The sequence below is a fragment of the Macrobrachium rosenbergii genome, chromosome 12 (genome assembly GCF_040412425.1).
Source record: "Macrobrachium rosenbergii isolate ZJJX-2024 chromosome 12, ASM4041242v1, whole genome shotgun sequence".
NCBI lineage: Eukaryota > Metazoa > Arthropoda > Malacostraca > Decapoda > Palaemonidae > Macrobrachium > Macrobrachium rosenbergii.
Genome location: NC_089752.1, coordinates 98031558 through 98054814, shown reverse-complemented (window position 1 = coordinate 98054814; position 23257 = coordinate 98031558). Strand labels below are relative to the sequence as shown.

Genomic DNA, 23257 nt, shown 5'->3' with positions numbered 1-23257 from the left:
CTTTCGATGCTGATCTTTTCAGACGCTAATTATCACAAGCCCGGTTGCGCTGAACTTCTCAGTTCCGGTTTCAGACTCGGGAATCAAGCCTACTCCTTCAGGGTCATGCCCTTCGGTCTGAACATTGCGCCCAGGATATTCACCAAGCTGGCGGACACGGTAGTACAGCAACTCCGGTCTCAAGGGATATCCCTAGCAGCATATTTGGACGACTGATAATTTGGCACCAAATAGTTCCGGAGTGTCAAAAAGCCACGCCCATAGTCAATGGGTTTCTTGAGTCGCTAGTTTCCAACTGAACAGAGAAAAGTCCCGCTTGACTCCGGACTTCCGGCTCTGTGTGGTTGGGTCTCAACTGGGATCTGTCATCTCACACGCTGTCCTTCCAGCCTCCCAAGAGGAAAGAGAGATAGCATCTCTCACCAGGAGATTTCTCAAAAATCCACAGATCCCGGGCTGTCCCAAGAAAGGGTCCTGTCTTTTCAGTTTGCTCAGGGGACAAACCTGCTATTAAAAGAAGTTAAAAGACATAAACAGAGGTGTATGAGCGAGCCACTGTCAAGCTCAGAGACAAGGTCTCCTATCCTCAAATCTTAAAGACAAGATTGCGTCAGGCCTCGTCGCTGCTTGTCCAATACAGTTCCGCTTCACCTCCCGCACTAGTAGTTCACACACAGACGCCTCTTAAGCGGCTGGGGGATATTCACCAAACAAAAGTACAAGGAACGTGGTCCACAATGTACCAGCAGTTCCATATAAACACCCTGGAAAGTTATGGCGGTATTTAACTCTGAAGAAAATCCATTTCCAACCGATTCATATCAGGCTGGTATTGACAGCGCAGTGGTAGTTCATTGCATCAACAGGGGCTGCTCCAAATCAGGCCGAGTAAACCAAGTAATGGTTGCCATCTTCTCCCTTAGCTAACAAGCACGGTTGGCACCTGTCAGCCACCCACCTAGCGGGGCACGGAACGTAGAAGTGGATTCCCTGTCCAGGAATGTCTGAGACGGAGTGGTCTCTGGACATGGAATCTTTCAAGTGGATTTGCCGGTTCCGGCCCCGCGGATCTGTTCGCAACGGAGAGCAACTTCAAGCTCCCGTTATGTGGCCCCCAACCTGACCCTCAGGCGCTCGCTATGACGCAACAGACAGTAGATTGGAACAGTTGGGAGAAGATTTATCTTTTTCCTCAACACAAACTTACTGCTGAAAGTTTTACACAAACTCAGACATTCAAAGGTCAATTAGCCCTAGTAGCTCCCTATTGGGCCAAGAGCAATTGGTTCCTTCTTCAGGAACTGGGACTCACGGAGTCTTCTTTCGGATCCCCCAAGCCCATTCTCTAGACTCAGACAGTATAAAACTAAGACTTAAAGCCAGCTTCCTCAAGAATTCAGAATGTCCTAGTTTTATGGGGACTTTGTAAAGTTCGGTGAAATGCAAAAGGAGCTAACATTGACCCCGCCAACACTCTGTTTTTAGAATCAGATAAAAGAGAGATTCTACTATTAGACAGTATGACTCAGCAGTCAAGAAATTAGCCTCCTCTTTCTAAAAAAGCATCTGAAGCCAAAATCATGACAGCTAATTTAGAGTTTCCTTCTTTGTAGATCATTGTTTGAGAGTTGCCTAGTTCGCCATCATTACCACAATCAAGTCAGCATTAAAGAGTATTTCACGCTTTAAAATCGACCCCAGATTCCTACTTTTCATCTATCCCCAGAGCATGCGCTGCCTGCAGACCAGTGTCACCCACAGTCAGCCACATGCCGTGGTTTCTCAATGACGCCCTAAGTTAGCATCAGAGATGGATAACTTTCATTGCTCTGTATCAGGATCTGTTAAGGAAGACTTATTTTTGATTAGCTTGGCTTCAGGTGCTAGAATCTCAGAGCACGGCTCTCACTATAGAGGGGTGAGAACAGGAACTTCCTCCGCCTGAGAGGTCCTCCTTTCTGATCCTAGATTTTTAGCTAAGAACGAAGACCCAGGACAGATGGTCCCTTGGAAGGTGGTGCCCTTCTCAAGACCAGTCTTTTGGTGTCCAGTTTATACACTCCTAATCTTACCTTCAAGAACTCCACAGGAGTAAGTCAGTCCTTCTTTATCAGGGAGAAAGGTGGTAATTTTCACTAAAATGCTATAAGATATCAAATTTTATATTTTATTAAAACAGGCCAACCCAGATCCAGTCCCTAAGGTTCATGATATTCGAGAGTTGCTACTAATTAATTACTTTCATAATATGGACTTCGGAGTTATCTAAATTCTACGGGTTGGAAATCACCTCAGTGTTTAAACGCCCACTCATTTAAAAAACGCCGGTTCTGGAAATTTTCTACAATAGCTGGGGAAGTGTCATCTCCCACCTTAATTAATCATATCCTTGTCCTTTCCTTTCCGCCCGCCTGCCCCATTTACTTCTTCTGCTTATTCTCCTGGTTGATTATACCACTGCCTGCCTCCTCATATAGTTGTTTCTTGTACCTGTTAATGGAAAAAGCGTAATCTGATATGCCATGATTGTTCCTTTGTGGGGTACTCGGACAGTTTATTTGGCTCCATGTACCCCAGATGAATGTATATATTAATGTTACTGATTTTGTCTTTACGGCTTAGCCTAAGTTTACGTGTATATTAAGGTTATATTTGCAGTTATTTTGTACATTTCATGTTTCACCTTATTTAAGTAATTTTAAGGTTTTTGGGCTTTTTCTCCGCCGTACGAATCTGCCCATGTTTCATAGTATTAAGTTCTTTAATGTGCCTTAGATTTATATAACTTAGTCTTAGAGTTCTTGCTACATCGGAAGAGATTAAGCGACTAAAATTATTTTGGTAAAACTTTTGCCTTTCTTCAGATTACCCTTTTATTTTCTTTTTCCTGGTTGTTGCAGCCTGGCATGATTCTCTTATCATTTATTTCCACCGCTGACACGACTGGACTCAGAAAGGGATTTGACAGAGGAAAAATTCATTTCTGGAGTGAAGGTCCCGTGTCACCCGTGACCTCCCTGAATCACATAGTACTTCTCCCCTCCCTCTGCACATAAGTCTGGGGTTAGTGCTAGCATGGAATGAGGTAGGTGGCGCTGGTGTCGCCGTCCTGGCGCGGTGCTTGGTGGGGCTGTAACCTGCTCACCGCTCTGTTCCGGGACGGATAAGGAGAGATCTTTCGAGTAGGTTTCCGTGGTAGTGGTAATTCACTCACCTTCTTATACCCCACGCCCAAGAAGACGCTTCGACTGGGTAGTAACCCCAGCTTTCCTGAAAGCTCTTTTCTGGTGGTATATCTAGCAAGGTTATACCTAGAAATTGCAAGGTAATGGAATTTCACCGGTGACACGGGACCTTCTCAGAAAATAGATTTTTCCTCTGTCAAAATCCCTATATATATATATATATATATATATATATATATATATATATATATAACCTTTTGCATGTTTTCATGTGTACATGAAATTTTTAGTACACACATGTGCATATAGGAATATATATATACATACACATGAATATAATACATATAAGATGCACATACATGTTACAGACAGACACACATTAGGAAACATATATACAGGCTGTATTTTTTGGTAATATAAATTTGTATTTTGTATAAATAAAAGTATTTATATACAAGTAAATTATTTAGGTCTTCTGCAGTTCTTATTCATATACTGTATCTGCCCATCTGTATACAGTAGCCCATTTTTCTGTACGTGTCTATCCATATATATATATACATACATACATACATACATACATACATACATGCATTACATACACACTACATATAGACTGATATACAAATTACCCATTGCCCAATATGATGAAAAGTTAATTTGTTTTTCTTATGTAGAAGCAAAACAGAAAGAATATTAATTTTATACTTGTACTCTAAATACTACATGATTTCCTTCATCATACAAAATATAAATGGATATTTTTCACCAAGAAAAGGACACTATTAGGTATTATTTATTTATGACATTAATTGCTTTCAACATAAAATATAGGTTTTTCTGTTGTATTATGATGTGATTTGAATGATTTTGAGGTTTATTTATCGCGAAATGAATATTTATCCTTCCTCGCAATGATATATAGTTAAAATTAATAAAATTACGATTTGTCAGAATACTGCAACCCTCTCCATAGCTAATACGGCAAAACTGTAATCAGTAAACACAGTTTTGCCGTATTAGCTATGGAGAGGGGTGCAGTATTCTGACAAGTTTTAATTTTATTAATTTTGTATACAGTATATCATTTGCCGGGAAGGATAAGTATTCATTTGCGATGGAAATAAACCTCAAAATCATGCAAATCACATCATAATACAACGGAAAACCTATATTTTATGTTGAAAGCAATTAATGTCCATAAGTAAAATAATACCCGATCATTAATTTTTTTCAGAAGTAAAATGTTTACCAAACTGATTTATTTTTCTACTGAATTTATATAAATATAATCTAGGGTTAAAAGGATAGCATTTTTGTTGATATAATGATAATGTTTTCTATTTTTTTTACTGAAAGAAAGAAAGAATTTAAAAAAATATGCCCTTTTGCCAGCAAATGAAGATTATTTTCAGTAATAAATAAAGTGTTTAGTTAATGTTCTAGTTTAATTTAATTAATTTCCAATATATTACAATAATATTTTTTGTATAAAAAGCCCATTTTGATTAAATTTTGATACTTGAAAAAGATATAATTCTTAGCATGTGTACCACATAGGTACATCGCCATTCAAAGAGTCCCCAGAACCATATATGGAGCACATAGCAGTCAACGTGTTAATTATGCAGATGACTTTTGAATTTCTTTGTAAAATGTGTTATAGTGTTCTGAGTCTCATGACCACCCTTCAACAGTAACAAGCCTCCAGCCCTCAGATCACTGCCATCCACTGCAATTTTGAATGCTTCACTAAATTCAGTGCTTTGAGCAATGCACTCAGTATCTATGACAGTGCCTTGAATGTTTCTTGGCACTTGGTAGTCCATGGAGAGTTACAATTCTTTTGTAGCAGATCTGTTAAGGGTGCATTGCTTGGAGGGAACATACTGAGAAAACAGCAGAGCACAGCATGACTGTTTTGCAAGGTATTGCAGATATTCTTTGACTTTTGCTTGGTCAGGCTGGACAGCTCCATACCCCATGAAATGTCCAAGGTTATGTGACTGTAGCATGGCAGAACTCTATTAATAGTCATGTATGCCTCTACAAGCCTTTTGAACAGGGCATACAGCCTTTTCACATACTCCTCCAAAGTATCACTAAGGATTATACCAGCCCTTATATCAACCTATGGGTCATCCTCTGGAATGTTGCAGGGGCGTTTGTCTTACCAAAGGACATTACAGTATATTACTGTCAGAGAACCCATAGGGAATCATGAAAGCAGAGGATTCAAGCGCCCAATCCATGTGAGGGACACACCAGTACCTTTAGTAAACAGCACGTCAGTCATCAGTTCTTGTCAAGGGAAAGGGATCCCATTTTGTGACTTGATTAACTCATCAATACTCTGTGCAGAATTGAATCCTGCCATTGGACTGCCCTATGAATACACAAGGCAAACTCCACTGCAAGGTGCTGAGTCAGATGATCTTGCACACCAGAATATAACGGAGCTTTTTCTGCAGCAACTCCTGCATGTTGATGGACTGGCAATGCCTGATCCACATCTATATCACAAATGACTGTATTTGTCTGGCCAGGGGTATCAGAGAACAATCCCACAAACTCGTTGCCATTATTATGAACAACATATGAATTTGAGTATTGTTTCCCCATGTGGAATTCTTTCCTCACATTAAAAATGCAAGTTCATTTTATTACTTCTCCCTTTCTGAACCAATGACACACTTTAAATTCAGTTTATTCCCACCTTGCTCATAACTGTCAATTCAGGCTTGTGCATTTCTGGTGGTTCTTGTGGCACTGTGACGTAGCATAGGTCTTCTATGTAAAAAGATGGCACTGGGGTCGAGTAGGGTTTTGGTGAAGAAGTATGCTAAGGGCAGTTCTGAATAGCGTCAAGAGTTGTTCACTTACAGGATTTCTTAGTCTACCATACTGGAATCACTATTGTTCGCCCTTCACTCGTTGTAACCACTTGGCCATCTTGTGATTTCTGTTTCATATAGTTCTCTCTGGCCAACTGAAGCCCGTAAATTATCTCCTCCTAGGCCTACATGAGGATCTTCAAAGGAGAGCCTAAGGAGATCAAATTTTGGCAGGCAGGCAGGCCTATGGTAAATCCACGTTTCACTGTTTACGATCGTCTAGTACAACTCCTATGGCAGCCTACAGGTGGGACTGGGACTTCTCACACTGTTGTGACCTTAGTAGCATTAGTAGTGGGGGTACATGGGGCTATCAAGACTGACTGCTGGATGATCACAGATCATGACAACATTAATCTAGACCACTTCCTAATTTTCAGACATCTCGTTATCTCTGCGTGAGCAGGCTTCCTTTGCTTTCTCAAATTACATGAAAAAAGACTGAAAACAGTGGTGTTCCAATTTCAAGGGATTATAAGGGCTTACACATAGAGAAGAGAAAGTCTGAGAGGTCAAACAAGGGTAAGACAATTAAATAAAGTTCCTAAGCCAATCAGTGAGTGAATGTGGCCCTTAACCCTTAAACGCCTACTGGACGATCATACGTCGACTAAAATTGTCTGTTGTGCCAAGTGGACGTGACTGTACGCCTAATTAAAAAATTTCAACCTTCGGTCAACTTTGACCGACCAAATGGTAAAAACGCAATTGTAAGCTAAAACCCTTACATTCTAGTAATATTCAATCATGTACCTTCATTTTACAACAAATTGGAAGTCTCTAGCACAATATTTCGATTTATGGAATTTTTGAAAAACTTTTTTCTAACGCTCATGTAACTCGGCATTTAAAATTTCAGAAATTCTTTCGTCATTTTGTTGTAATTTTTGCGCTTGTTCTATATTACCCGTTACATAAAGTTTTATATATGAAAATGTGCAATTTCATGTAAATACAACAAAATACAACCCATGATTGTAGCTTTTATTAGTTTGGAAATATTTTCATATAAAACCACGATAACTGCTAAAATTTCAACCTTCGGGTCAAATTTGACTTGACCAAATGGTAAAAATGCAATTGTAAGCTAAAACTCTTACATTCTAGTAATATTCAATCATTTACCTTCATTTTGCAACCAACTGGAAGTCTCTAGCACAATATTTCGACTGATGGTGAATTTTTGAAAAACTCTTTTCCTTACGTCCGCGCCAGAAATTCTTTAAATCACGTTGTCGTAATATTTGCTTCATTTTATATTAGTCGTTACATAAAAAGTTTTATATATGGAAATGTGCGCAATTTCATGTAGAATACAACAGAAAATAACTCATGGTTGTAGCTTTTATCAGTTTTGAAATATTTTCATATAAATCACGATAGCTGCCAAAATTTCAACCTTCGGGTCAACTTTAACTTCGAGCAAAATGGTAAAAATGCAATTATAAGCTAAAACTCTTACATTCTAGTAATATTCAATCATGTACCTTCATTTTGCAACAAACTGAAAGTCTCTAGCACAATATTTCGATTTATGGTGAATTTCTGAAAAAAAAAAAACTTTTTCCTTACGTCTGCCCGTGGTAACTCGGCCGAACATCTCAGAAATTTTTTCATCACGTTGTCGTAATGTTTGCATCGTTTTACACTAGTCGTTACATAAACTTTTATATATGAAAATGTGCGCAATTTCATGTAGAATACAACAGAAAATAGCTCATTGTTGTAGCTTTTATCAGTTTTGAAATATTTTCACATAAATCACGATAACTGCCAAAATTTCAACCTTCGGTCAACTTTAACTCGACCGAAATGGAAAAAAAACGCAATTGTAAGCTAAAACTCTTACACTCTAGTAATATTCAATCATTTACCTTCATTTTGCAATAAATTGGAAGTATCTAGCACAATATTTCGATTTATGGTGAATTTTTTAAAAACATTTTCCTTACGCTCGCGCTGTAACTCGCCAAACATCTCAGAAATTCTTTTCGTCATTTTGTCATAATATTTTCCCCATTTTATATTAGTCGTTACATAAAGTTTTATATATGAAAATGTGCGCAATTTCATGTACAATACAACAGAAAATAACTCATGGTTGTAGCTTTATCAGTTTTGAAATATTTTCATATAAATCAGAATAAATAGAAAAATTTGACTTTCGGTCAACTTTAACTTGACCTGAAATGGTCGAAACTGCAATTGTAAGCTAAAACACTTAAAGTCTAGTAATATTCAATCAATTAGCTTAATTTTTCAACAAACGGGAAGTCTCTAGCACAATATTTCGATTTATGGTGAATTTTTGAAAAACATTTTTTACGTCCAGCGTTACAAATTCATGCATCGTTTTGATAATATTTTCTCTGTGTTGCTTTGATCGTTTTACCAAAATCATTGCAATTTAGTGTACAATACAAAGAAAAACAAAATAACCCGTTAGCTTTAACCGTTTTGCTCACAGCGTGATTTGTATAAAATTATATATGAAAAATTTTTTTTGCGCTGTCATATATTTCAATATTTATATATGATAATGATATTTTTTTTCATTTCTGATGGTTGCATACTAAACTTCAGGCAATGACAAAAAAAGGAGCCAAAAATGAACTCTTAATCTTAAAAACTAAGCGTGTTGTGATTTTTTGAAAAATCCGCTTTGGCGCTAACTCACCGAACGCCGCCAGCATACGGGAGACGTTTTTGTAAATAGAGGCTCAGCGTTTAAGGGTTAATCAAATACAACTACAATATTTTTTATTTCTTTTAAATGAACCCTAGTAATTATTACTGTACAACTCAGGGATATCACATTGTTATCCCTATTTCCTTGTAAGAATTTCACAGGTCTATTCCCAAAAAATATGAATACTTAATTTAAGATTTATTTTTTAAATACTTACCTCTCCATTATACAGCTTTTATTTCCGTGCCAGCAGTAGTTTGACAGATTGAAACAAAAAATGCGAACACTCGGTTTCCTATGAATATCCGTCTTCTGTCCATCTACTTCCCCTAACCCCCACCAGGGGACCAATAGATACAAACACTTGTAGCTGGTCAGACTGCTTCTGTCCACTCTGAATGTGGGGAGGTAGGGAGGGCAATTTATATAATGGAGAGGTAGGTACTTAAAAAATAAATCTTAAATTAGGTAATTGTTCATTATGAAAAGTTTAGTGATGTACTCTCAGCTGCTGAGATAAATAATAGCAATGGAAGTGGCTCAACCTCCAGAGGTTGGCTGTAGACAGTGGGCTGTGGGGATCCCCTGTTATGGACCTGTTGAGACTTAAGTGGAGTCTTGTTTTTGCCAATTTTTAGTTTACCAGAGCAAGGTCCTCTAGCTTGCACAGGGACACCAAGCTGTTCCCTGGTTAGGTCCAGACTGTAATGCCTTTCCTACTTTTGCTAGGTTTCAGGAAGTCATCAATGTATTAGGACAACTTTGTAAGTTGTCTCTTGGCATTCATTACCCCAGGTGACCAGGGATGGCTGGATTTCCAGTTTCTTTCACTGGTGGATGCAAGCAACTGAGAGATGAAAATGTCATCACAATTCCACAAGCCGTAGATGACTGCGAGGTATGGTACATGGTTCTGGTGAGCTCAAGGCGGGATCTCGCACTAATGCCATTATCAGTGCTGAAAGAGAACCCACTAATGGATTCTGCCGACACCAGTGGCCAGGATATGTCATGGTCCCATATTATGGGATTTTTTTCCAGCACAGATACCTTTAAACAACATGGTTAGGTTTCTGTTGTTTCTTAAGCATGAGGAAACTTCTTGGTAGCAGCTTTTAAGGCTAAAGGGCCATGCTGGCTGTGGCTATGGGCTTGTCTGAGGGTGTTTTTCAAGGTGTTAAGGTGGTGTTTCCTGGGTCTCTGCTTCATACCTTACTTTGGAATCTATATGTGGTTCTTCAGTTCATTATTTTGTCACCCTCTGAATCATTTACAACAAGCTCATTGTAAAGAAGTTTGTATAGAAACTTCACAGCAGGCTTAGACAGCTAAAGAGTGAGAGCCACAATCTTAGTCATATAAGGTAGGCTTTGCTAAGACAAGGCAATTATTTTTGCCTTATGTTGGGCTAAGTGCAGTTTTGGGTTAGGCCCTTACCTACAAAAGTATCTTTACCTAGCCTGGAGTCACTAGGGCATAGGGAACTTGATCTCTTGGGGGTCCAGTACGGACTTAAAGAGTTGCTGGAATTGCACTACAAGAATTAAACCTGATGCAAAGGTTCTGTGTATAATTATTCGGAAACCAGAGATTCTGAAGAATAGGAATGTAATGTTGTTTTCACTAGGTGTTTGGTTAAGGACCTTCATGGTAATTTCTATCCTTAATGAAAGGTAAGCCACTTGGCATGTGAGCAATGGCTACATCTTTTAAACTAAGAAAGAACTTATCTTTGGATAAGATACTGACGTCACTCAGTGGCATAGCAGTCTTGTATTTGCTTTGGTTTATCTTCATGGTGTGGAGATTAAATATGATTATGGTTTGTGCAAGGGATATTATGTCCTGAATTGATCGGTAGCCTTTTTTGACCTAATGATTTTTAAACCTGGTTGGGGTTGTTGGGAAGCTTAGTGGTGCTCAATGTTGAGTACAGACAGTCCCTGGTTATCGGCGAGGTCGGATATCGGTGATCTGGTTTTTTGGGGCTTGTCTAGCAACGAAAAATGATTTTCGGCACTGATTTCCGCTTACCGGCACCAATATTCGCGTATTGGTGCTGATACATACCTAACAGAGGCAATTTTTGGCGCTAATAAACACAGAAAATCTCCAATTTTCGCTTATTGTCATGCCGTCGGAACAGAACCCCCGTCGATAACCAGGGGACTGCCTGTATTAGAAGTATACCTTTTTGCATGTATGTACTTGTCAGTTATCCATCGTTGCCTTTGCAGGGTTTTACCACAGTAAACCTACCTCTCCCTGCTGAAGGGGACCACCCTCCAACGAGACTTCAGGCATCTTCATGATAAGGATCTTGTACCTGAGTTGACAATCCTCCTAAGGTGGCAGTAATAATCCTATGGATTAAATTCACTGGGTAACATACACTTGTTTTGTACAAAATATTTTGTTACTAAATAGCCTTTAAAGGGTCGGTTGATTTCCACTTTGCCCACCTCCTTCTTCAAACATGGGAATCAACTATATGCTGTTGAGGTAAGGTTCATTTAAAAAATATAAACACCTAATTTCAGATTTATTTTTTAAGTACTTACCTCTCCATTATATAAATTCCCTCCCTACCTCCCCACATTCAAAGTGGACAGAAGTAGTCTGACCAGCTACAAATGTTTGTACCTATTGATCCCTTGGTGGGGGGTAGGAGAAGTATACGGATAGAAGACAGATATTAATAGAAAACCGAGTGTTTGCATTTTTTTGTTTCAATCTGTCAAACTACTGCTGGCACGGAAGTAAAAGCAACATAATGGAGAGGTATTTATTTAAAATGGAGAGGTATTTATTTAAAAAAATAAATCTTAAGTACAGGCAGTTCCCGGTTAACGGAGGGCTCAGTTAACGGCGATCCAGTTTTATGGAGCTTGTCTAGCAACGGAAATTGGCAATTTTCGGCGACGAAAATTGCTGATTTCCGCTTATCAGCACCGATGAGCCCCAAAAATCACTGAAAAATGCCAATTTTCAGTTAGTGGCAATTTTCAGTTATCATCGCACCCTCAGAACGGAACCCCGCCAATAACCGGGGACTGCCTGTATTTATATTTTTTCTGAATAGCCCTGTGAAATTCTTACAAGGAAATAGGATAACAATATGATGTCCCTGACTTATAAAGTAATAATTACAAGGATTCATTTAAAAGAAATAAAAAATATTGTAGTATTGTACTCAGAAATCTTAATACTATACCAACAATACACTCAAAACCACCTTCCCGAACAAGAGCAAAACAAACGCAGCATTAAAAAAAGAACATAAGAATTCTGTCATTTAATCTAATAACAATGAATAAAAATGAAGCACTGAGGATTGTAATAGATGAATAAGCAGTAGAGAGTAAAAACAGATACAGGTATTGCCTTTATTATATGTAATAATAGGCACACAGCAAAGTCTGTGGCAATTAAGAGGACAGGTTCCCCAAAACATGTAAACTGTTTCTACTTAACCCTTAAACGCTGAGCCTCTATTTACAAAAGTGTCTGCTGTATGCCAGCGGTGTTCAGGAGTTAGTGCCGAAGCGGAAAAAAAGTTTTTTAAAAAAATCACAGCACGCTTAGTTTTTAAGATTAAGAGTTCATTTTTGGCTCCTTTTTTTTGTCACTGCCTGAAGTTTAGTATGCAAACATCAGAAATGAAAAAAAATATCATTATCATATATAAATATTGAAATATATGACAGTGCAAAAAAATTTTCATATATAATTGTATACAAATCGCTCTGTGAGCAAAACGGTTAAAGCTAATGAGTTATTTTTTTTCTTTGTATTGTACACTAAATTGCGATGATTTTGGTATATAACAAATTGTAAAACGATCAATGCAACACAGAGAAAACATTATCACAAAATGATGCATGAATTCGTAACGAGCGCAGATGTAAAAAAAAGTTTTTTCAAAAATTCACCATAAATAGAAATATTGTGCTAGAGACTTCCCGTTTGTTGCAAAATTAAGGTAATTGATTGAATATTACTAGAATGTAAGTGTTTTAGCTTACAATTGCAGTCTTCGACCATTTCGGTCGAGTTAAAGTTGACCGAAGGTCGAATTTTTTCTATTTATCGTGATTTATATGAAAATATTTCAAAATTGATAAAAGCTACAACCATGAGTTATTTTTTGTTGTATTCTACATGAAATTGCGCAAATTTTCATATATAAAATGTTATGTAACGACGAATATAAAACAGTGCAAACATTACGACAAAGTGACAAAAGAATTTCTGAGATGTTCGGCAGAGTTACCGCGTGCGGACGTAAGAAAAAGTTTTTTTTTTCAGAAATTCACCATAAATCGAAATATTGTGCTAGAGACTTCCAATTTGTTGCAAAATGAAGAAGGTAAATGATTGAATATTACTAGAATGTAAGAGTTTTAGCTTACAATTGCATTTTTTGACCATTTCGGTCGAGTCAAAGTTGACCAAAGGTTGAAATTTTGTCACTTATCGTGATTTATATGAAAATATTTCAAAACTGATAAAAGCTACAACTATGAGTTATTTTTTGTTGTATTCTACATGAAATTGCGCAAATTTTCATATATAAAACTTCATGTAACGACTAATATAAAATGGTGCAAACGTTATGACAAAGTGACAAAAGAATTTCTGAGATGTTCAGCCGAGTTACCGCGCACGGACATAAGGAAAAAAAATTTTTTTTTTAAATTCACCATAAATCGAAATATTGTGCTAGAGACTTCCAATTTGTTGCAAAATGAAGAAGGTAAATGATTGAATATTACTAGAATGTAAGAGTTTTAGCTTACAATTGCATTTTTCGACCATTTCGGTCGAGTCAAAGTTGACCGAAAGTTGAAATTTTGGCACTTATCGTGATTTATATGAAAATATTTCAAAACTGATAAAAGCTACAACCATGAGTTATTTTTAGCTGTATTCTACATGAAATTGCGCACATTTTCATATATAAAACTTCATGTAACAACTAATATAAAATGGTGCAAACATTACGACAAAGTGACAAAAGAATTTCTGAGATGTTCGGCCGAGTTACCATGCGCACACATAAGGAAAAAGTTTTTTTAAAAATTCACCATAAATCGAAATATTGTGCTAGAGACTTCCAATTTGTTGCAAAATGAAGGTAAATGATTGAATATTACTAGAATGTAAGAGTTTTAGCTTACAATTGTGTTTTTCCACCATTTCGGTCAAGTCAAAGTTGACCGAAGGTTGAAATTTTTTGTAGTCGACGTACGGTACTACAACGTACGGTATGTCCACTCGTCACCCGACAAACAATTTTAGTCGACTTACGATACGTCCAGTCGGCGTTTAAGGGTTAACATGACTACACTTCACTATAAATGGAGAATGTTATCAAAATAAAATATCAAAGTATGAATGCACAATTTTGTTCAGGTCACTATCAGTTTGATTTTTAGTTTATAGTTCCATCAAATGTACTTACATGTTTAAAGGTGGATCCAGCTGAACGATATGAAAGATCACCAATTATGTTATTAGCGACCTTTCTCAATCTCCAGTTCTGGCGTAACTTTAATAATTCAATATGAAAATCAAGCACAGATCGGTTTGGTCTTCCTAACTCTGCTTGAGATGCCCGAAGTCGATCAGCACCATTTATTCAGTATTGATGCTGCAGACTGAAGACTCTAGAAATACAAACACATCAATACAGTATTAACAAAATGTACATAATATAATGTAATCTTGACATTTCATGGCTACATACCAGTAATTCTGCTTACGAATTTTCTCTCACAGCCTTACTGGTTAGCCCTTAGAAAGTTCTTAAGATCCAACATGATGGTTGTGATATGCTAAGCTCAATTTTTAAATCTAATTCCATCTATTTACTGACTTTACACATATGCCAAAACAAATTATCCATTAGGCCAAAAGAAAACTACATACTTTCAATAATGATTACATGAATGTATTGAAAATCTTGAAAAGAACATTGCCAAAAAAGTTCTGCTACTGAAATATGAATGTTGAGTATTTGGATATGTGTAATAATTATAGCATAGTACTAATCCTCACTATGTAACTTTTTTCTCTCGTTCCTCATTATTACATTGGTGCTAGGTGACATTCTCTCTCTCTCTCTCTCTCTCTCTCTCTCTCTCTCTCTCTCTCTCTCTCTCTCTCTCTCTCTCTCTCTCAATGAGACTACAGCTGCAATCCCCTAAAATCTTCAGATTATATATGGAACTTTAAGAATTTAAAAAATATAACATCATATCCCACTATAGCAGTGTGCAATATATACACAGATGTAAAGTATCTCATTATGACAGCAATAACAATATAGCTTTTAAAATTTTTGCTTTTAAAAATTTTGCTTTTAGGCAAGATTATATCTGCATGCAGTATATTTCACAACTACTGTAACTCAAAGCTTAAAATAATTCCAAATTAAAATGTAGGAGCAAAGTGCTGAGCTCCTGATAAATCCAGATTGGATAACCAAAGCCCATAAGAATCCAACTGAGAGTACAGGAATATATATAAGCATCAGAACCCAATTCTCTCAAAAACAACAGGGAGCGATATGTACAAGACAGGAACCCTGGTAAGTAAAGCAACTTTAATGAAAAGCTTCACAACTTAGCCACAATATAATATTCCACTAAAGCTCATCAGGAAACCTAAGGCTTGGAAGGACCCACGCCTCTAAAAGGTCCCTCTAGGAGCAGCTAAAGTGGTAATGAATAGTGCCCTCCAACAAATGAGATAAGAGGCAATGAATTTTGCAGAATACTATATGAGAATGCAATAATGCACAGTGAAGAAACTGCGGAGCCAAAACCCTCTACCAAACTAAACTCAAAAAATCTAATGATAGAGTGTTTCATGGTTTAGATAATCCACTACTCATGAATTTTTAAGGCATCTACTATGCATGCCAAACATGGTAAGATGGCATCCTGGAGAACCCAATAATTACAGGTTTCCCTAAATGCTATCCAGGGCTCAGCTTCAAATTGGTCCTCAGACCTTCAGGATTTCTGGAGATAAGCCCTCACTTGAAAAAGAAGCCATTAGAGAGCACCAACATCACCTCCTCTTAATACCTCTACCAGGGTTCTAATGCCAGGGCAGCTGCTCCATCACGAATGAAAGAGAATCAGCTGTCTCCTGTAAAGAGAATTTCTCCCAGGAATCAAAGTGTTATGTATCCCTTAGTGCATTCACTTCCTAACCTCAATCATAACAAATTCTCTGATTATCTGTTGAAAGGAGGCAGAGTGCCAGTGTCCTACTGCATTTTCCTTCCAATTACTTCTTATAGGCTAAGAAAATATTAATTTTCCTTACATATTTATCTATTTCACAAGACAGGCTAAGTTTCTTTACATTACTGGGTAATGCAATGGCTGTGAAACAATAACACTATTTTCAAACCTCGACATGGTAACAAACAAAGTAATTACCATGAGTATAAGTAAGAAAATAAATAATACTACATGCTTTAACATTTTTGGGGGGCATAGGTTTATGTGTAGCCCAAGATAAAACATAATTATTGAAAGCCCATCATTTGCCTGTGTTTGATATGAGTGGACTGTTTGATACAAGCTTGTCTTTCTTGCTCTTGTGCAGATATATTATCAATACAAATTGGAGTGTTTATGATCTATATATAAATTTGTGAGGGTTCCTTGCATGTGTGTGTACGTATGTATGTATGTATATACAGACAGTCCCAATTAACAGCTGACCAAAAATCTTGGCTAACCGAAAAGCAGCGATAACAGCGCTGAAAACCCCGCTTAATGGCTGACACCATTACCCTTAAAAATATATGGCTTACAGCTAAGTGTGAAAACTATTCAAGTTATCCCTATATCCAGGAACATACATTTTCTCTCATACAGTATTGTAGAAGCCCCGTTTTCTTTTTACAGTACATGGGGGAAAACTGGGAATTCACAAGTACAGCAGTTAAATACTGTACAGTACCTAAATAATCAATATGCATTAAAAAAATATTTTATAAATATTTTGCTGTATTTACATTAATACTTGAAAATTAGTAAATCATTTTTTTATGAAAATACAGTAATTAAAGAGTCAATTAAAGGATTATACAGGGGAAGAGACTGACCACCAAAAATGACCGTGGAATGAATAAGCTGATTACATATGTTTACAAAACAGGTTTTGACATAGGGAAAACCTATTTTTGGTAGTCACTGTTGAGTCGTCAAGGAATTACCCCTCCATGGTGGCCAGACTAATATAAAAGAAATATCTTTTACTCTGGTCTTGTAGCCAGGTATTGCATCATAATGATAATCACTATGACACGTGATAGAGTATAATGGACTCAAAGATAAGAGGGCATTTTCTCCTATCTTCAGCGAAGCTGTACCCAGTTTTTCAAATGCCAAAACCTTCTAGAATTAGCAGTGACTATTGCATATCTTGTTTATGACCGGATTGGTAAAAGACCAGGAGCCATTACTCTCTGTTGGTCAAAGCAGGATGATCCCTTGCCCAAATCCCATGCCTTTTTGCCAGGGAAGTGGGAGGGTTTTGAGAAGTGGGAGGGTTTTGAGGACTCAACAACAACTACCAAAAATATGTTTTTCCTACGTCAAAACCTGTTTTTTGATAGTGTAGTTGCTGTTTCATCCTCAAGGAGCTTTACAAAGAAATTGACAGGTGACAAAAGGCTTAAGCACTCAAAATTTTAATCCCAACTACCCAAACAAAAAACAAAACATTTCTGGTCTGAGTCAAGCCACAAGTTTCAAGTGCCATTCTTTATTCTAAAAAACCTTTTGGGGTTTTTAAAACAAAAAACAAGAAACTAAACAAGAACCTACCTTTTTAGGGTGAAGTTTTGTAGTGGCCTACCTAAGTATGTTGGGTATGGTTTCAGTCTTGTCACACCTTACCCAGCAATAGTCATCATACCCACCCGTTATGAAGACCCCTGGTTTTCCGCTGTAGCGCCTATGGGATCAGGACCACCCATTCCACCTACTGATACAGTGTAGTCAAATTTGTACAAGCTCATGGCAGTAATGTTTTAAGAATACTGTCTCTGATGACCACCCTGTACATTTGGAGACTTCTTCGAAAGAGACATTTCTGAAGAAAGCCAACGACATACTTTCCTAATATCATGTGACCTGGGAAAGGAGTGTGGGTTTGCCTTTTTAATGAGGGATGCTAAAATTATTCTTAGCCCTTGTAGAGAGAGTGGTTTATTCATGCTAGGGTGTAGAAAAATTGGACCTTCTAGGATGTTTGCCATGACCTCTAGCTAAACCTTAAGTGCTTGAACTGGGAATAATGTTTGTCTACTAAATTGAGTTTTCTTATAAGAATAGATTTCCTTCTTAAAGGATCCTCATTCTTGACCAGGAATGATGGGCCAGGGGACAATAATGATTGATTATCAGCAATGTGGGTGATATATCGTCCCCGATCTAAGAGCTCAGTTCACTAATATGTGAGTTGCAGTTGTATTGGGTCCATTGAATTGAAGGGTTGACAGAAGTCTAAGTACCTTGTTCAGGGACCAAGTAATTGGAAATCTTTCTGCAGGAGGTCTTTGTAGAGCAAAAGACCACAGAAGGGAAGTTACAACTTCTATGCTGGAGTCAATCCCGAATCCATAAAGCAAGGGTTCCGTTAATGCAGCCTAGTATGCCATGATTGTTGTAATCGCAAGACGTTTGTCTTCAAAAAGGTATACAGTGAACCCCCGTATTCACGGGGGATGTGTCCCACACCCCCCCCGCAAATAGCTAAAATCCGCGAATACTTAAAACCCCTCTAAAAACACTTAGAACTGCCCATTTTGATAGTTTAAACACAGAAAAAACCCTGTAAAAATGCATAAGTAAACCCCCTGTATTCGCATTCTCATGATTCGTGGACTCGCGCATTCGTGGGTTTCTCTATGGAACATATCTAGCCTTTTTTCGTCACCTGTCAATTTCTTTTGTAAAGCTCCATGAGGACAAAACAGCAACTACGCTATCAAAAAACAGGTTTTGACGTAGGAAAAACCTATTTTTGGTAGTCACTGTTGAGTCCTCAAAACCCTCCCACTTCCCTGATGAAAAGGCATGGGATTTGGGCAAAGGGATCAACCTGCATTGACCAACAGAGAGTAATGGCTCCTTCTTTTAACGGCCCAGTTGTAAACAAGAGGGCGGATGCACATGTGCAATAGTCACTTCTCTTTCTTGCAGGTTATTTGACATTGGAAAAACTGGGTTCAGCTTCGCTGAAGATAAGGGAAAGTGCCCTCTTATCTTTGAGTCCATTATATACTCCATCATGTGTTATAATGTCAATCATTACGACACAATACCTGGCCAAAAGACCAACTAGAAGAGAATTCTTTGATATTAGTTTGGTCACCATGGAGCTCTGGTAGACCATGGAAGATGACTCCTTGAGGATGAAACAGCGACTATGCTATAAAAAAATACTAGTATAAAGAATTATCTACCTATTTTCAACTGAAACTTAGTCATTTGTTTTAATTAAAAGGTAATTGAGATCTTGATGAATATATTCTATCCTCGAATATTCTTCTAACAACAAAGAGAGAGAGAGAGAGAGAGAGAGAGAGAGAGAGAGAGAGAGAGAGAGAGAGAGAGAGAGAGAGAGAGAGAGAGAGATTTCCTGACACTATGTATCCTTTTGTCCAACAGGGTAATCTACAAGAATGCCCCCAAATTCAAATGAATCAGACTGGTTTGGGTTATCTCATACACCTCTTTTTCAGCTTTCATTTATTTTTTTTCTTATTTCGTTATGTATCTTATGATGCCTTCCTACCATAGCCTTCATTTTCATAGAAATGCTACAGTAGACTTGTATTTAATCATCACAGTAATATAATTTGTTATTCCTTTTACAAATATATTTTCTATATAATCTATTAAGAGCAGTTCAATAGCTGTGAGTAAGGCTAGGACAGCCCTATGATTGGTCTGTGTGTGCCATCAGCGACATGCCCACAAGTTTTACTTTTTTCTCTGTGGTATAAGTGGCGTTGCAGTTAATATGGCCATCAACGCACGTACGCATGTATGTGTATATGCAAGTGCTTATACGTGTACATTCCACCGTATGCATATACATTATATATCATTGGGTCGAAGCTTCTATATTAAAAGCTACTCTATTTTAAACTGATATGGGTAGAAAACTATTTGCAACAAGAAATTGATATTTAGGCCTATGTCTTGTCATTGCCTCAAAATACGAGAATTTGATGTGTAGGCCTATGTCCTGTCATTGCCTAAAAATACGAGAATTTGATGTGTAGGCCTATGTCCTGTCATTGCCTCAAAATATAAGAAATTGATGTGAAGGCCTATGCCCCATCATTGCCTCAAAATATAAGAAACTGACATGTAGGCCTATGCCATGTCATTGCCTCAAAATATAAGAATTTGATTTATTGACATAACCTTACAATGATATTAACATTTGACATGCAGGATTATGATGAATTAATACCCTAATATCAGACATGGCTTCATAAGTCTATGCTTCATTTCAATTAAAGTGACCTATGTGAAATGGCTTATGTAGGCCAACACCAATTAAAAAGATGTAAGATGCTTGTGTATCTGGGCTGCACAAAAAAAAAAAAAAAAAGATGCAGAGAGAGAATGATCCATAATCTTGATATGATTTTATATAACTTAATATACCTTTCATCGGAGATATCAACTGCATACCTCACAATACCAGGAACTCGAATCTGTGGTGTCGTCATTCATGCACGGAGCTCAACATTGCCGAACAGAGTCAAATCCTTATTGGTATTCATTTGAAATGTTAACTAACGTGACGTCATTCCCCTTTCGAGAGCTAACCAATCACTGGCGTGCATTGGGTGGGGCCTAGTTGCAAAGTGCAAGGGATTTTGTTATAATACAGAGGTCCAAATAATACATGCCAGGGCTAAGATTAAAATTACAATCGGAAGTAAGCTGTATACAGTAATAGCAGTCTAAGAGAATTCGTTAAGAGAAATCTTTTGATCTGGCAATCACTGAACTTTCAGTCCAATTTATCCTGTGAGAGTTTTCCTTTAAATGAATGAATATTGCATTGGATTTTAGTTCTGACAGAATACTTATGCTGTTTAATTCTTACTTCTAAATCCTTACTGGATTGGCCAATATAAAAAGAAGAGCAGTCCAAGCATGGAATTTTATATATTATGTTGTTGCTTTCCCTCAGGGCTATTTTTTATTAACATTACTTTTAGTGTGTTATTATAGGGAAAAACCAGGTTGACATTAAAAGATTTTAACAATTATTTTATGGTTTCAAACCACTAAAATAAGGCAAGCTAAGAATGTTCTTAGGGGTTTCTTTCTCCTTGTTACTTTCACTTTACAACTTTTTGTGGGCTTTATTATGGCAAATATCTAGTGGATGTGAAGGATAATGTAACTCTGTCCATATCTTTTTTATATATCTGATTTCTTGATCTAAATACTGGGGACTGAGAATGCGCAATGCTCATAAAAACATAGAAAAAAAGTGGATATTTTGATATTAAGATGGTGGCCTGAATAAAATTGTTCTTTTTCTAATTCTAAAGTAAACTTAATAGATGGTATCTGTTTATTTAAAATAGAGAGTAAATCATTTACAGCAATACCAGCAGGCAAAACAGATAAAATACCAACATATCTACAGCACTTTAAAGGAGTATAAATGATATTAGGTAAATATAATTTTTCAAAAAATTCCATATACAAGGGGTAAAGGGTTGCCCATTGCCATACCAAATATTTGTTGGTAGAATTTGTCATTAAATATAAACTTACAAAATAACAAATCCACAACTAGTGAGTGAAATATGACTTACAGGTAGAGGTAATTCATGATGGATTAGTTCGTTACTAAGATACTCTAAAATAAAATCTATGGGGACTTTAGTAAAAAGAGAACAAACATCAAAACTAACAAAGCTATCAGTGGGACAAAAAGGGATTTTATTCAATTTATCAACCTAATCTAGTGAATTATATACTTGAGAATCAGCGATAGTTCCAAGTAACGGGAAAAAGAGCTCAGTAATATATTTTGAAAGTTTATATGATATTAAGCCAACAGTGCTGATAACAGGCTGCATAGGATTTAAAAGTAAGAATTAAACAGCATAAGTATTCTGTCAAAACTGGGCAAACATCCAACGCAATATTCATTCAAGTGACAACTCTTACATAATAAATTGGACTGAAATTTCAGTGATTACCAGGTTGAAAGATTTCTCTTCAAGAAATCTTTTAGAATCTACTATTATACTTCCAGCTGTAATTTTAACCTTATCCCTGGCATGTATTATTTGAACCCCTGTATTATTAAAATGTTAAAAAATTACCTGAAAGATAAAATCACTGACTCAATTACTAATTAGTTACCTGGTATATATTTTCTATGTATTCGTATGTTTAATACATTTTTTTTGATTGTTCACTTTGCAAAAACTGTTATTGTTTACCAAAAGGAGAATATATTGGGTGGTTGTACTATTATAAACATATGTAATCAGCTTATTCATTCCAAGGTCATTTTTGGTGGTCAGTCTCTTTCCCTGTACAATCCTTTAATTGACTCTTCCCTATTTCCAAACTGTTGGGCCTTATCTTTTGTGAAACCTATCAAATATTTACCTTTGTTTTGGTAGGTCCACTAATTCTTCAACTGTATTGGATTCCATGTATATCTGTCCCTTTATGATCCCCATGTGTCAATTATATGAGCTTTCTTGTAAACTGCTTTTTTTATACTTCTTATCAGTCTGCTAAGTAATGGGCAGTAAGTCGAAAGACCTAGCAACCACTCCATGTTTCACTTTCCCCTTCGTGGCTATTGCCTTTATTTATACTGTACACTCATCATGTTCCATATCTTCATAGTTCCCAGGTCGCTGCGCTAACTCCCTCGCCGGCCGCTTCGATTTCGTGGTGCAGTGTGCTGCATCAACAAACTGTTAGCCTAGCCTACATTATACTGAACTCTATTCACATATTAACAGTATTACACAAACATCAACACAATGAATGTGCATCTTTTTCATGGGTCTTTTAAAAAGTTATGCTTTACTACATTGTTTCCAATTGCGTATATTCTCATATTGCTTTTGTATTATAAATTGCGATCAATGTTTTGTTTTGAGAATCGATATCGCGGTGTTTATTTCCGCATTTAACTAAGTTCAAATCGCTTTTCTTGCTTCTAGTTAGCGTAAATGAATATGGATACTTTATTTATTTGGGACAAGGATATTTTTCGTTATACGAAGTGTTTTTAAGTCGAAATATAACTTAAATACATCTTGTTGTGAAGTTAATTTAGCTATTTTTTTCGTTAATATATGACATTCATGGAATCGCGGCTGCCCGTTGTGGGGGCATGTTTGTTTGTGTAAAAATCAAGATTCCATTCCTTTATTTTCTCGTGATTTCATC

At 36.9% G+C, this 23257-nt stretch overlaps 1 protein-coding gene across 1 annotated transcript in view; it reads right to left on the bottom strand.

Annotated features, from left to right (window-relative positions):
* Nucleotides 1-23257, bottom strand: part of MED17 (mediator complex subunit 17) — a 187216-nt gene that overhangs the window by 94715 nt on the left and 69244 nt on the right. Inside the window, 2 exon segments of the mRNA XM_067112487.1 lie at nt 14233-14409; nt 14411-14437. Of these exon segments, the coding sequence (XP_066968588.1) occupies nt 14233-14409; nt 14411-14437 (204 nt within the window).